This window comes from Staurois parvus, unplaced genomic scaffold (assembly GCF_062004578.1).
Source record: "Staurois parvus isolate SC_StPar_1 unplaced genomic scaffold, SC_StPar_1.0 ptg000845l, whole genome shotgun sequence".
In the NCBI taxonomy this organism is placed as follows: domain Eukaryota; kingdom Metazoa; phylum Chordata; class Amphibia; order Anura; family Ranidae; genus Staurois; species Staurois parvus.
The window spans coordinates 2,089,817-2,106,217 of record NW_028318641.1 but is presented as its reverse complement, the minus strand read 5'-3'; the positions used below and the strand labels follow the sequence as shown (position 1 = coordinate 2,106,217).

Genomic DNA, 16,401 nt, shown 5'->3' with positions numbered 1-16,401 from the left:
GTCATGACCAACTCAGGAGATTCCTTAACCACCTCCCACCTGCCATATAGTAATATGACAGACTCAAGGTGGTTCTCTCGTTCTGGGGGGACGTCATATGACGTCCTTCCATTCTCACCGCGCATGCGCTGCTCAGGGAGCACGCAGCGCGGCGATTGGCGGTGCGCTCTGTTCCTCGGACACAGCGGATCACCGATCACGGAAAGTGCCAAAGATGTCGGCTCGGTCATGTGATCAGCTGTGTCCAATCACAGCTGATCACATGTAAACAGGGAAATGCCGGTTATCAGCATTTCTCTCCTCTCGAGCTGTCATGCTGACAGAGGAGAGCCGGTAAGAGGCTTTCCGCGGAGGGGACATGTACACTGATCATCAGGGCACTGATGATCAGTGTGCCCTGATGACCAGTGTAGCCTCAGCAGTGCCACCTGTCAGTGTCCATCAGTGCCTTGTGTCAGTGCTCAGCAGTGCCACCTGCCAGTGCCCATCAGTGCCACATATCAGTGCCTACCAGTGCACATCAATGCCACATATCAGTGCCCATTTGAGCTGCCTTTCAGTGTCACCCATGAGTGCCAGTCAGTGCCAGTCAGTGCCACCTAACAGTGCTGCCTATCAGTGCCATGTATCAGTGCCATATATCAGTGCTGCCTTTCAGTGCCCATCAGTGATGCCTGTCAATGCCCATCAGTGTCACCTACCAGTGCCTCCACATCAGTGCCACCTACCAGTGTCCATCAGTGCACATCAGTGAAGGAGAAAAATCACTTATTTACAAAATGTTATAACAAAAACTAAGAAAAAACATTTTTTTCAAAGTTTTCAGTGGTTTTTGGTTTGTTTCAGAAAAAAAAACCCAGAGGTGATTAAACACCACCAAAATAAAGCTCTGTTACAAAACAATGCTAAAAATTTCATATGGGTACAGTGTTGCATGATTGTCATTCAAAGTGCAACAGCGCTGAAAGCTGGAAATTGGCCTGGGCAGGAAGGAGGTATAAGTGCCCGGTAGGCTTGTGTTTAAGGTAATCATCCATGAATTGTCCATTAATGCTTCTTTACAGGATGGACAACTCTTTTTGAAGGGCTTTACAGTTTGTCCTTTAAATAAAAGGTTGCCAAGAACTTTCCAAGTTGATTTTGTGGGTCTACAAAGTTAAGTGAACTTGATATCTTCATGTAATTGATGATGTGCTATGAATGGTGATGATCAATTCAGAAGATTCTTTCCAGAAGGTAATCATTCATGAATTGTATGCTTCTTTGCAGAGTGGATAGTTCTTAGAAGAGTTTACAGGTTGTCCTTTAAATAAAGGTTGCCAAGAGATTTCCAAGTCTGTTTTGGTGTAATACAAGCTTTGTTATATTCCAGTGACAAGTGAACGTCATAGCACATCAACTACGTGAGGCTATCAATGGCGATGAACAATTTAGTAGAATCCTCAAGGTAATCATCATTCATGAATTGTATACTTCTTTGAGAACTCTTCAAGGAAGAATGTACTGGTTGTCCTTAAAATAAATGGTGTGAAGACATTTCAGAGTTAGTTTTGAAGTACTATAAAGTTGACAAGTGAAGTTGATAGCTTCATAAGGTTGGTGATGTGCTATGATCAACTCTGAAGATTCCTCAAGGTAATCATCAAACATGAATTGTATGCTTCTTTGCAGAGTGGACAACTCTTCATGGAAGAGTTTAAAGGTTGTCCTTTAAATAAAAAGTTGCCAATAACTTTCTAAGTTTGTTTTGAAACACTATAAAGTTGACAAGTGAATTTGATAGCTTCATGTGGTTGGTGATGTACCAAGAATGGTGACCAATTCAGGAGATTCCTCACGGTAATCATTCACGAATTGTAAGCTTCTTTGCAGGACGGACAACTCTTTGTGGAGAAGTGTACAGTGTCCTTTAAATAAAAGGATGCCAAGAATGTTTTGTAGTTCTACAAGGTTGACAAGTGAACGCAATAGCTTCATGTGGTTGGAGATGTGCTATGAATGGTGATGACCAACTCGAAATTCCTCAAGGTAATAATCATCCATGAATTGTATGATTTTTTGCAGCGTGGATAACTTTTCATGGAAGAGCTTACAGGTTGTCCTTTAAATAAAAGTCACCAAAAACTTTCCAAGTCTTTTTTGAAATACTATAAAAAGTTCACAAGTGAATTTGATAGCTTCATGTGGTTGGTGATGTACCAAGAATGGCGATGACCAATTCAGGAGATTCTTCAAGGTAATCATTCACAAACTGTATGCTTCTTTGCAGGACGGACAACTCTTTTTGGAGAAGAGTACAGAGTGTCCTTTAAATAAAGGATGCCAAGACTGTTTTTTAGTTCTACAAAAGTTGACAAGTGAACTCGATCGCTTCGTGTGGTTGGAGATGTGCTATGATTGGTGATGACCAACTCAAGAGATTTCTCAAGGTAATCATAATTCACGAATTGTAAGCTTCTTTGCAAGACGGACAACTCTTTGTGGAGAAGTATACAGTGTCCTTTAAATAAAAGGATGCCAAGACTGTTTCGTAGTTCTACAACATTGACAAGTGAACTCGATAGTTTCATGTGGTTGGAGATGTGCTATGAATGGTGATGACCAACTCAAGATATTTCTCAAGGTAATCATCATTCATAAATTGAATGCTTCGTTGCAGAGTGGACAACTCTTCATGGAAGAGTTTGCAGCTTGTCCTGTAGGTAAAAGTTGGCAAGAACCTTCCAAGTCTTTTTTGAAATACTATAAAAGTTGACAAGTGAACTTGATAGCTTCATGTGGTTGGTGATGTACCAAGAATGGCGATGACTAATTCAGGAGATTCCTCAAGGTAATCATTCACAAATTGTATGCTTCTTTGCAGGACGGACAACTCTTTTTGGAGAAGAGTACAGAGTGTCCTTTAAATAAAGGATGCCAAGACTGTTTCGCAGTTCTACAACATTGACAAGTGAACTCGATAGCTTTGTGTGGTTGGAGATGTGCTATGAATGGTGATGACCAACTCAAGAGATTCCTCAAGGTAATCATCATTCACACATTGTATGCTTCGTTGCAGAGTGGACAACTCTTTATGGAAGAGTTTACAGCTTGTCCTTTAAATAAAAGTTGGTAAGAATTTTCCAAGTCTTTTTTTAAAAACTATAAAGTTGTCAAGTGAACTTGATAGCTCCAAGTGGCTGGTGATGCATCATGAATAGTGATGACCAATAAAGGAGAACTCAAGGTAATCAATAATCGTAATTCACGAATTGTATGCTTTTTTGCAGGTTGGATAACTCTTCATGGAAAAGTTTACAGCTTGTCCTTTAAATAAAGATTTCCAAGAACTTTCCAAGTTTGTTGACAAGTGAACGCGATAGCTTCGTGTGGTTGGAGATGTGCTATGAATGGTGATGACCAACTCAAAAGATTCCTCAAGGTAATCATCATTCACAAATTGTATGATTTTTTGCAGAGTGGACAACTCTTTATGGAAGAGTTTACAGCTTGTCCTGTAGGTAAAAGTTGTCAAGAACCTTCCAAGTCTTTTTTGAAATACTATAAAAGTTGACAAGTGAACTTGATAGCTTCATGTGGTTGGTGATGTACCAAGAATGGTGATGACCAACTCAGGAGATTCCTCAACGTAATCATCATTCACGAATTGTAAGCTTCTTTGCAAGACGGACAACTCTTTTTGGAGAAGTGTACAGTGTCCTTTAAATAAAAGTTGGTAAGAATTTTCTAAGTCTTTTTTGAAAAACTATAAAATTGTCAAGTGAACTTGATAGCTTCATGTGGTTGGTGATGCATCATGAATGGTGATGACCAATTCAGGAGAATTCAAGGTAATCAATCATAATTCACGAATTGTATGCTTTTTTGCAGGTTGGATAACTCTTCATGGAAAAGTTTACAGCTTGTCCTTTAAATAAAGGTTGCCAAGAACTTTCCAAGTTTGTTTTGTAGTTCTACAATGTTGACAGGTGAACGCGATAGCTTCGTGTGGTTGGAGATGTGCTATGAATGGTGATGACCAACTCAGGAGAGTCCTCAAGGTAATCATCATTCACAAATTGTATGATTTTTTGCAGAGTGGACAACTCTTTATGGAAGAGTTTACAGCTTGTCTTTTAAATAAAAGTTGGCAAGAATTTTCCAAGTCTTTTTTGAAATACTATAAAAAGTTGACAAGTGAACTTGATAGCTTCATGTGGTTGGTGATGTACCATGAATGGTGATGACCAATTCAGGAGATTCCTCAACGTAATCATCATTCACGAATTGTATGCTTCTTTGCAAGACAGACAACTCTTTTTGGAGAAGAGTACAGAGTGTCCTTTAAATAAAGGATGCCAAGACTGTTTTGTAGTTCTACAAAAGTAGACAAGTGAACTCGATAGCTTTGTGTGGTTGGAGATGTGCTATGAATGGTGATGACCAACTCAAGAGATTTCTCAAGGTAATCATAATTCACGAATTGTAAGCTTCTTTGCAAGACGGACAACTCTTTTTGGAGAAGTATACAGTGTCCTTTAAATAAAAGGATGCCAAGACTGTTTCGTAGTTCTACAACATTGACAAGTGAACTCGATAGTTTCATGTGGTTGGAGATGTGCTATGAATGGTGATGACCAACTCAAGAGATTTCTCAAGGTAATCATCATTCATGAATTGTATGCTTCGTTGCAGAGTGGACAAATCTTCATGGAAGAGTTTGCAGCTTGTCCTGTAGGTAAAAGTTGGCAAGAACCTTCCAAGTCTTTTTTGAAATACTATAAAAGTTGACAAGTGAACTTGATAACTTCAAGTGGTTGGTGATGCACCATAAATGGCGATGACCAACTCAGGAGATTCCTCAACGTAATCATCATTTACAAACATTGACAAGTGAACTCGATAGTTTCATGTGGTTGGAGATGTGCTATGAATGGTGATGACCAACTTAAGAGATTCCTCAAGGTAATAGGGGATCATGGGGCCCCCGGGCAATAGGGGATCATGGGGCCCCTGTGTCCTTGCCCAAACTCAAAAAAAGCCTATGAAAAAGGTACCAGGGGCATCTCATGGGGCCCCCTACTGACCTCGGGCAGTGCCCGAGTTTCCAAATGGTCAGTCCACCCCTGGTGCGATATTGTACGCATTCTCACTAGGTGTGAATGCAGCCTTAGGCTTGGGGCACACGCATGTTTTCAGCGCGTTCCCGTGCATCGCGTCCATTTCAGTGGGTTGCCCTGTGCATGGGATACGTGGAAAAGAAGTCCTGGACCTTTTTCTGAAGATTTGCTGCACCGAACCACGCGCATAATTTTGGAACACCAAAAGGTTTGACATATTCTTTCAACATTGAAACAAGTGTGCTGCCCTATGTGTGTAGCTCCAGAATGCACGCAAAAACGCACATGAACGCGGTGCGATATTGTACACATTCTCAATAGATCATGGGGCCCGTGTCCTTGCCCAAACTCAAAAAAGCCTATGAAAAAGGTACCAGGGGCATCTCATGGGGCCACCTACTGACCCCGGGCCCTCGGGCAGTGCCCGAGCTTCCAAATGGTCAGTCTGCCCCTGGTGCGATATTGTATGCATTCCCAATAGCTGTGAATGCAGCCTTCGGCTTGGGGCACACACACGTTTTCAGCGCGTTCCCGTGCATCACGTCCATTTCAGTGGGTTGCCCTATGCATGGGATACGTGGAAAAGAAGTCCTGGACCTTTTTCTGAAGATTTGCTGCACCGAACCACGCGCACGTTTGCAGATGCCCCTCCCCCCCGCACGCTCGTCTTCTACACTGTAGCCCACGTCTGTGTGTCGGGGAAGCCACCTTCCCGACATGCAGAGATGGGAATCTCCAGTGTGACGTTCTTGTGGTCCTCTTCCACCGGCACAGAGGACAGTGCGGTCCCCGTCCCCCCCCCCTCCCGTTACAGGTGTATCTTCTGCTAACCACAGATCAGATTGTACCTCGTCCTACCCGGGAGCGTTCTAAAACAACATCCAAGAAATGTGCTGGAGCCGGAGATCACAGAGCCAATCCAGATGTGTTCTCCGCGGCTCCCAAGTCTGGTGTATGTGTGGCAGTCTCCAGCCCCTGGCTGCAAGTGAGGACCTGGAAGGTCCAGCAGAACAAACAGACGGGATGCCTGGAAGAGGGAGGGAGGGGGGAGGGCCGCGGCACGCCAGGACCTGGGAGTGTGCAGTGCGCCTGCGCTGCCAAAGGGACGTTAACCTCTGAGCTGCCAGCGGGGGGCCCCACGGCTGGAAAGTGACATTCGGGTCATTCAAGTCTGCCGATGAATCACACGTACGAGAAGATCAACGGGGGAGATCTGAGCAAGAGGGGCATGTCAGGGGGGCCAGCTCGGGGAAACGAAGGCTGACCATACACTGTACAATCTGATTGTAGAATCTCTATCATTAACTATGAGGTGTCTGATTGGAAAATCGAAGGCTGGCCATACACTGTACAATCAGACACCTCATAGTTGATGATAGAGATTGTACAGTGTATGGCCAGCCTTCGATTTTCCAATCGGGCATCTCATAGTTAATGATAGAGATTGTACAATCAGATTGTACAGTGTATGGTCAGCCTTCTTTTTTCCAATCAGGCACTGCATAGTTGAAGATAGAGATTGTACAATCAGATTGGAAAATCGAAGGCTGACCATACACTGTACAATCTCCATCAACTGAGGTGCCGGATTGGAAAAAACAAAAGCTGGCAATACACTGTACAATCAGCCACCTCATAGTTGATGATATAGATTGTACAATCAGATTGCAAAATTGAAGGCTGGCCATACACTGTACAATCTCTATCATCAACTATGAAGTTGCCCGATTGTACAGTGCACAGCCAGCCTTCGATTTTCCAATCGGGCACCGCATAGTTGATGATAGAGGTTGTACAATCAGATTGGAAAATTGAATGCTGGCCATACACTGTACAATCTCTATCATCAACTATGAAGTTGCCCGATTGTACAGTGTATGGCCAGCCTTCGTTTTCCCAATTGGGCACCGCATAGTTGATGATAGAGGTTGTACAATCAGATTGGAAAATTGAATGCTGGCCATACACTGTACAATCTGATTGTACAATCTCTATCAACTATGAAGTTGCCCGATTGGAAAATCGAAGACTGGCCATGCACTGTACAATCGGGCAACTTCATAGTTGATGATAGAGATTGTACAGTGTATGGCCAGCCTTCGTTTTTCCAATCGGGTACCTCATTGATGATAGAGATTGTACAGTGTATGGCCAGCCTTCAATTTTCCAATCTGATTGTACAATTTATCATCAACAATGAGGTGCCCGATTGGAAAATCGAAGGCTGGCCATACACTGTACAATCTGATTGTACAATCTCTATCAACAACTACAGTTGTGACCAAAATTATTCAACCCCCAATGCTGTAAAGGGGTTTAGGGACTATAGTGTACATTTGGAATTGTATTCAGAATCAAATCCTACAAGGACGTTGTAACTACCCAAATGCAACTAAAATGACATCAATTGTTTATGTAATACAGTAGTAAATGGTTCTTATGTGGTTTCTTCATTGCCACAATTATTCAACCCCTTAAAGACTACCACTCTGAAGAACAGAGGTTCATACAGGTGCTTTCCATCAGGTATTGAAAACACCTGTGGATGTCACCGAGCAGCAATCAAGCATAATAAGCACCAATTAGGCAGCTTTAAAATGACTGTGATACTCAGCTCCTTCTAGACATTTACTGGTGTGGTTACAAACATGGTGAAGGCAAGAGAATGGTCCAGGAAGACAAGAGAAGAGGTGATTTCTCTTCACAGGAAGGGCAATGGCTATAAGAAGATTGCAAAGATGTTAAACATACCAAGAGACACCTTAGGAAGCATCATTCGCAAATTCAAGGCAAAGGGCACTGTTGAAACGCTACCTGGTCGTGGCAGAAAGAAGATGCTGACTTCGACTGCTGTGCGCTACCTGAAGCGTAGAGTGGAGAGAAGTCCCCGTGTGACTGCTGAGGAACTGAGAAAAGATTTGTCAGATGTGGGTACAGAAGTTTCAGCCCAGACAATAAGACGCACACTGCGTAATGAAGGCCTCCGTGCCAGAACTCCCAGGCGTACCCCCTTGCTGTCTCCAAAGAATAAGAAGAGTCGACTGCAGTATGCCAAAAGCCATGTGGACAAACCACAAAAGTTGTGGGATAGTGTTCTGTGGACTGATGAAACAAAATTAGAACTGTTTGGGCCCATGGATCAACGCTATGTTTGGAGGAGGAAGAACAAGGCCTATGATGAAAAGAACACCTTGCCTACTGTGAAGCATGGTGGAGGGTCAATCATGCTTTGGGGCTGTTTTGCTTCTGCAGGTACAGGGAAGCTTCAGCGTGTGCAAGGTACCATGAATTCTCTTCAGTACCAGGAGATATTGGATGGAAACGTGATGCAGTCCGTCACACACCTGAGGCTTGGGAGACGTTGGACCTTTCAACAGGACAATGATCCCAAGCATACCTCCAAGTCCACTAGAGCATGGTTGCAGAGGAAAGGCTGGAACATTTTGGAGTGGCCATCGCAGTCACCAGACTTAAATCCGATTGAGAACCTCTGGTGGGACTTAAAGAAAGCAGTTGCAGTGCGCAAGCCTAAGAATGTGACTGAACTGGAGGCCTTTGCCCATGAAGAATGGGCGAAGATACCCGTAGATCGCTGCAAGACACTTGTGTCAAGCTATGCTTCACGTTTAAAAGCTGTTATAACTGTAAAAGGATGCTGTACTAAGTACTAAGATTGAATGTCACTTGGGGGTTGAATAAAACTGATAATGCTGTGAGCACAGAAAAGACATTTGTGGTTATTTCATTATAACTGTTATGTTATATTTGTCTGACCTACAAGTGCCTCTTTAATGTAAATGTAAGCAAGATGACTGAATGATCAAAAGCAATGTCAAACTGGCCAAAACACTCAATTTCAGTGGGGGTTGAATAATTTTGGTCACAACTGTATAAAGTTGCACGATTGGATACTAATTGAATAGACTGCTAAAGTGGTAACTTTAAAAAGGAAACTGAACAGAGACTGTACAATCAGATTGCATAGTATATGGTCAGCCTTAGGTGGAGTTCTCGCCTATTGCAGCCATTCCTATTTATTGCATCAATTTTCCCAGATTTGAGTTGTTTAAAAATGACGCAATACGAGGACAAACCTAAACAATCCATACAATTTGTAGCCAATCAGGCAGAACCTTCCATTACATGACTGATGGCAGATCGAAGGCTCACCATAAACGTGACAATCTAACCGTACAATCAACATTGGCTCTACTGAAGATACGTAATATGAGGACTTACCTAAGCTATCCAATCAGGAGGGCCCTCCCACTACATGATCGACGGCAGATCTAAGGCTCACCATACAAGTTACAATCTGACTGTACAATCAAATTTAGATCTACCAAAGATATGCAACACGACAACCTACCGATGAAACGCGACAACCTACCGATGCAACGCGACAACCTACCGATGCAACGCGACAACCTACCGAAACAATCCAATCAATCTGTATTCCATCAGACAGGTCCCTTGCACTACATAGCGGATGGCAGATCTAACAGATTGTACAATCAGATTGTTACGTGTGTAGTGATCTTTACAGGACTAAAGCTGGCCATACACGTATAGATTTTCGAATGAGAATATTCGTAAGAAAAGTCGTACAAAAAAAATTCTTTGAACGTTCGATGAATGTCGTTCAAGAATTGCCTTTCACTTTTAACATTCAGTTTTAAGACGAATATTAATTTCTGAACGATAACCACAAATTTGTTCGATCAAGAAACGTTTGCCTTCCTTCCCCTTTGAATTTTCAAAAGCAAAAAAAATCGATTTGAGCCCACTAAACGATTAAAAAATCAAAACGAATGTTCTTGAAACAAAAATCTAGATGTGTATGGCCAGCTTCAGTCTAATGCAGGCCATAGACGGGTCGAACATTGGACGATTTTTCGAAAGAAAAAAAAAAAAAAAAAAAAAAAAAATCGGCCGATCATCAAATCCGCTGCGAATTTTCCAACTTGACCGATAAAAAAAAAAAACTGCAAAAAACCCGAAACACATCCGACCAATTAACCCACTAACAGTGCGATATGACAACCTACCGAAACGATCCAATCTGTATCCCATCAGGCAGGCCCCTTGCACTACATAGCTGATGGCAGATCTAACAGACTGTACAATCGTATTGTTACGTGTGTAGTGATCTGATCTTACAAGACAAATTAACCCACTAACAGTGCAAAAATCAGCCGATTTTTTTTCTCCAGCCGCAAAAATCGGCCAATTTTCTAACTATCTATGGCCGGCATAAGGGTCCCCCATACATGTTACAATCTGCCGGTGCAGTCAACTGTCGATTGATAGGATTGGAGGATCTACCAAATCGATTTGTATCAGATCAGACACCATGCAATTCTTGAGAAAGCTAAAAGGAGATTGTAACGTGTGTGTGTGTGTGGTGAGCTGTCAACTGACCATACACCGTGCAATCCAATTGTACAATCTCCTTTAGATCTTCTAACAACTACACAGTGCAAAGACCTCAGTCATCGGATGCCAATGAAATGGACAGTTTAGGTTTGTCCTCCTATCAGGGGCGGACTGAACATTTGGAAACTCGGGCAATGCCCGAGGGCCCGGGGTCAGTAGGGGGCCCCATGAGATGCCCCTGGTACCTTTTTCATAGGATTTTTTGGGTGTGGGCGAGGACACAGGGGCCCCATGATCCCCTATTGCCCGGGGGACCCGTGAGTTGTCAGTCCGCCCCTGGGTGCGGTACAACGCATGTGATTCGCACAGGAAGCGCAGCGCATTCCTGTGAAAATCACATGCGATTTGTGTGCAGTGCGATAGGAGCCATACATTTTGTATGGCTCCGATCGCACCGCATGCGCACCAAAAAGGTACAGGACCAGGGGCGGACTGACAATTCATGGGGCCCCCGGGCAATAGTAGGGGATTATGGGGCCCTCGGGCAATAGGGGATCATGGGGCCCCCGGGCAATAGGGGATCATGGGGCCCCTGTGTCCTTGCCCAAACTCAAAAAATCTTATGAAAAAAGTACCAGGGGCATCTCATGTGGCCCCCCACTGATCCCGGGCCCTCAAGCAGTGCCTGAGTTTCCAAGTGGTCAGTCCGCCCCTGTACAGGACCCTTTTTTTTTGTCCACACTAAAATCGGATCGCATGATTATTCCCACCGATTCTGCACATCGCACCGCGTTTTGTTAACGGATTTCAAGGTGTCGTCAACTTAAAATCCACACCCGCAGTGGTTCGCATGAACGGGGTGCGATTCCGATGCGGTGCAGAAATCGTTGCGAATTGCGCACCGCATCAGTGTGCACCTGGGCTGATCCTTTCCAAAGATCGCAAAGGGAAAAAAAAAAAAAAGCAGAGATGTGAACCTGTACCATAGGAAATCATAGTTCCATGGACCGCTGTGCATTTCTGGAAAACCCATAGGTGTGAACCTAGACTGAGAGCCCGGTCACACGATGCGAATTGGCATGCGATTTCAGATTGAAGAGCATATGGCTGTCTAGTTCCGTCCCTGCCCATTTCGGAGTCTAGTCCCCAAACTAATGTCTATGCAAATCGCACCAAAAGTAGCGCATGTACGACTTTAGATCGTACGATTTGACTATCATTGAGTCGAAAATCGGTGCAGCTCCGACCAAGTTGGAATCACACCGAATTGGCATGCGATTTCAGATTGAAGAGCATATGGCTGTGTCATCCCGTCCCATTTCGGTGCCTAGACCCCGGTCACACTGGATGTGAATTGGCAGGCGAATCACATGTCATGCGACCTGCAAGTCGCACCCTATTGTCCGCAATTACAGCGGTCGTATCAGTGCGATTCCGACTTGGTCGGAGCCGCACCGATTTCTAAAGTCGTACACGCACTACTTCGATGCGATTTGCATAGACCTCTGTGTCAGACGTCTTACAAATCGCACCTGAAATCGGCATGTCGCACAATTTCAAAGTCCGGGGTGTAAAGGGGCACCGAGATGGGCAGAGACGGGCGGAGACGGCCATACGCTCTGCAATCTCTTTGAGCCCCCGTTCACAGCAAGCCCGACTTTGAAATCGTAAGACTTAAGGTGAAGTCGCACGATTTCAAAGTCGGGGGACATGCCGATTTGCAAGACATCCGACACAAACGCCTATGCAAATCGCACCAAAAGCGGCGCATGTACGACTTTAGAAATCGGTGCGGCTCTAAGTCAGAACCGCATCGGTATGACCAGGGGCGGACTGACCATTTGGAAACTCAGGCACTGCCCGAGGGCCCGGGGTCAGTAGGGGGCCCCCATGAGATGCCCCTGGTACCTTTTTCATAGGCTTTTTTGAGTGTGGGTGAGGACACAGGGGCCCCATGATCCCCTATTGCCCGGTGGCCCCATGATCCCCTATTGCCCGGGGGGCGCCCATGATCCCCTATTGCCCGGGGGGCGCCCATGATCCCCTATTGCCCGGGGGGCGCCCATGATCCCCTATTGCCCGGGGGGCGCCCATGATCCCCTATTGCCCGGGGGGGCGCCCATGATCCCCTATTGCCCGGGGGCCCCATGAGTTGTCAGTGCGCCCCTGGGTATGACCGCCCCAATTACGGACAATAGGGTGCGACTTGCATGCCCTGCGACTTGAAAATCGCATACCAAGTCGCACCGATGTGAACGGGATGTAACATCCCGGTCACACCAAACCCGCCTTTGAAACTGTGCGACGTACGCAGGCCATACACAGTTCGAATTCCAAACGATTTTCCATCCGAAAATCGGAAACGTCGTTCAATCGGTGATCCGATGGCGCCATCATTGATTTTGAAAATCGTCCAATCGTGTCATAAAGTTCTCCTCATATAACAGGCGAACCTTCTGCTCCTTCCAGGTCACGGCTCATGGCGCATATTCTTTTCAGAAAAACGATCGTACGATTTGACTATCATTGAGTCGAAAATCGGTAGTTTTTCATGAATTTTCCAACATGCCCGATCACCGAAAAGGAGAGGAACCACAAAAATCGGCCGCTGCCATTGACTCACTAACAGAGCGAAAATTGGCCGATTATTCTTAGGGCCGATTTTCGGCCAAAAAAAAATTGGTCAAATTTCGACCCATGTATGGCCGGCCTTACGGTGAAGTCGCACGATTTCAGTCGGGGGACATGCCGATTGGCAAGATATCCGACACAAATGTCTATGCAGATCGCACCAAAAGTCGTGCGTGTACGACTTTAGAAATCGGTATCGGACTTGGCATGCGATTTGCAGATTCAATGTGACTGGGGACTTCATCTGGCCACACACTCTGCAATCTGATTGTCCGATCTGTGGTGTACGGCCGACCCAGTGACAGGTCCGATGTATGCAGGGTGGTCGCACTCACCTGGTGACAGCACAAGGCTGAGCAGGCACAGGACCAGCATGCTACAAAGGAAGGCTCAGCTCCTCAACCGGCCAATGGGAATGCAGGACTTCTCCGTATAGAAATGTCTCCGATGGTCCCCGGAGGATCCTCCGATCTCGGTGCGCTGGTCGCGGTGTAAGTCCCGGGATCCTGAGGGGGGGGAGGGTCGGTGCGGAGCGGACGGTGCTCAGCGATCCCCGGGAACTGCCGATTGGAAAAGCAATTAGCACAGCTGAGAAGCTCCAGCGGACCCTCGGGGCCCCGCCCACGGGGCACAGCGGAGGCCAATCAGAGCTCGGCCAGGGCGAAGAGCTGCCATTGTCAGCGCAGGTATTGGTGGAAAGAGACAGCCGGGGGCGGGACTCCCGGCTCAGTACACGTGGTTGGGGTGCAGGACACAGGAGCGGGCGGTAGGGGGAGTGCGAGGTGCAAGATTGGTCAGGCAGGTGTGATGGGGGGGGGGCAGCGCTGGGAGCACATCAATATAATCATCATCATCGTCGAACAAATGATATACACAGTAATTATAATTTATGTATACATTTTATATTATTACATTTTTATATTTATATACAAAAATAAGAATAATAACTAATATAACTAATAATGTAACATATAAAATCTAATATAAAATTATATATATATATAATCATAATATAACATATAATAATACATATGTATATGTTTTATGTTGATAATATATATAGATATACACATACAGTGCTCAGTACTATACAATGATAATCTGATATTTAATGTGTGAGTATATATATATATATATATTTTTATATCCCATAGTAATATAAAAATGTATATATCATTTGTGGTCAGCTTTCCTGATAATGCGTTTTTTCGAGTGTGGCCTCTGACACTACCACAGGGCCACACATAAAATCCTGTGAATATTCAGTGTCAGAGACAGCAGACAAACAAAAGGATCTTGCCAAAGACTATGGGCATGATAACAGAGATGGTCAGAGACTATAAACATGATACAGGAGATGGTCAGAGATAGCGGACGTGATACAGGAGATGGTCAGAGATAGCGCACATGATACAGGAATTGGTCAGAGATAGCGGACGTGATACAGGAGATGGTCAGAGATAGCGGACGTGATACAGGAGATGGTCAGAGATAGCGCACGTGATACAGGAGATGGTCAGAGATAGCGGACGTGATACAGGAGATGGTCAGAGATAGCGGACGTGATACAGGAGATGGTCAGAGATAGCGGACGTGATACAGGAGATGGTCAGAGATAGCGGACGTGATACAGGAGATGGTCAGAGATAGCGGACGTGATACAGGAGATGGTCAGAGATAGCGGACGTGATACAGGAGATGGTCAGAGATAGCGGACATGATACAGGAGATGGTCAGAGATAGCTGACATGATACAGGAGATGGTCAGAGATAGCGGACATGATACAGGAGATGGTGAGAGATAGTGGACATGATACAGGAGATGGTGAGAGATGGTAACTTTCCTGCTGTTTAGCAGGCTTTCTCACATTTAAGGGCTGCCCTGGCCCCATGCCAAGCCTCCTGCTTGGGGATTGGCTAGGATCCCCTAAGTGTGCAGGCCAGCCCCTCCTTACTCCCACCTACTGCTTCTAGAATCTTTTTCAAGATCTCTAGAGCAGGGGGAGGTATCAAAGAACCAGCCTGCAGAGCCACTCAGCCCTGACCTTAAATAACCCTCTGTCTCTCAGTCCAGGCTGCTGTTCAGCCTTCCTAGCTAAGAAACCTGAGCTAGCTCCCCCTAGCTACCTAAGAGGGTGCTACAAAAGAAAAACAGAGAATCCAGCATAGGCACCTTTTTTCCAATAACTCTATTTTTGGCCGATACATTTCGGCCACCGATATATCGGTGCATCCCTAACAATTAGGTATATAATACTCCAATAAGGAAGCGCCCAAAAAGATAGTATCCACACAGAAGCCACCAAAAATGGATCAAAAGCTTCAGCAGATAGACAGGATGCATATGCTTGGTGCAAATTATACGGGAAATACCTACAATGGCCATACAGATGAGACAATCCTTACTCTAAAGATGTCCATAGGATATACAGTATCTCCCAGAAGTGAGTCCACCCCTCACATTTTTGTAAATAGATTATTCTATCTTCTCATGTGACAACACTGAAGAAATACACTTATTTATTAATTATTTCAGGTACTTATATAGTGCCGTCAATTTACGCAGCACTTTACATATATATTGTACATTCACATCAGTCCCTAACCCTCAAGGGGTGTACAATCTAAGGTCCCTAACTCACATTCATACATACACATACTAAGGACAATTTAGACAGGAGCCAATTAACCTACCAGCATGTCTTTGGAGTGTGGGAGGAAACCAGAGTACCCGGAGGAAACCCACGCAGGCACAGGGAGAACATGTAAACGCCAGGTAGGTGGTGTCGTGGCTGGGATTTGAACCAACAACCCTAGTATTGCCAGGCGGAAGTGCTAACCATTTAGCCATTGTGCTGCCCGTGGAAGTGCTAACCATATAGCCACTTTGCTACAATGTGACGTAGTGAGTGTACAGCTTGTATAACATGTAAATTTGCTGTCCCCTCAAAATAACTCAACACACAGCCATTAATGTCTAAACCGCCGGCAGCAAAAGTGAGTCCACCCCTAAGTGACAATGTCCAAATTGGGCCCAAAGTGTCAATAGTTTGTGTGGCCGCCATTATTTTCCAGCACTGCCTTAACCTTCTTGGGCATGGAGGTCACCAGAGCTTCACAGGTTGCCACTGGAGTCCTCTTCCACTCCTCCATGATGACGTCACGGAGCTGGTGAATGTTAGAGACCTTGCGCTCCTCCACCTTCCATTTGAGGATGCCCCACAGATGCTCAATAGGGTTTAGGTCTGGAGACATGCTTGGCCAGTCCGTCACCTTCACCCTCAGCTTCTTTAGC

The 16,401-nt window shown here is 45.1% G+C and overlaps 1 protein-coding gene across 2 annotated transcripts in view; it reads right to left on the bottom strand.

Moving 5' to 3' along the window:
- Window positions 1-13,752, bottom strand: part of ADAMTS17 (ADAM metallopeptidase with thrombospondin type 1 motif 17) — a 508,325-nt gene extending 494,573 nt beyond the window's left edge. The window contains exon 1 of one of the 2 annotated variants that reach the window (XM_089655532.1): window positions 13,442-13,752. In XM_089655532.1, the coding sequence (XP_089511658.1) occupies window positions 13,442-13,481 (40 nt within the window). In that variant the 5' untranslated portion in view covers window positions 13,482-13,752. The remainder of the gene's footprint in view (window positions 1-13,441) is intronic. The other variant, XM_089655533.1, reaches the window with a different exon arrangement.
- Window positions 13,753-16,401: the final 2,649 nt, after the last annotated feature.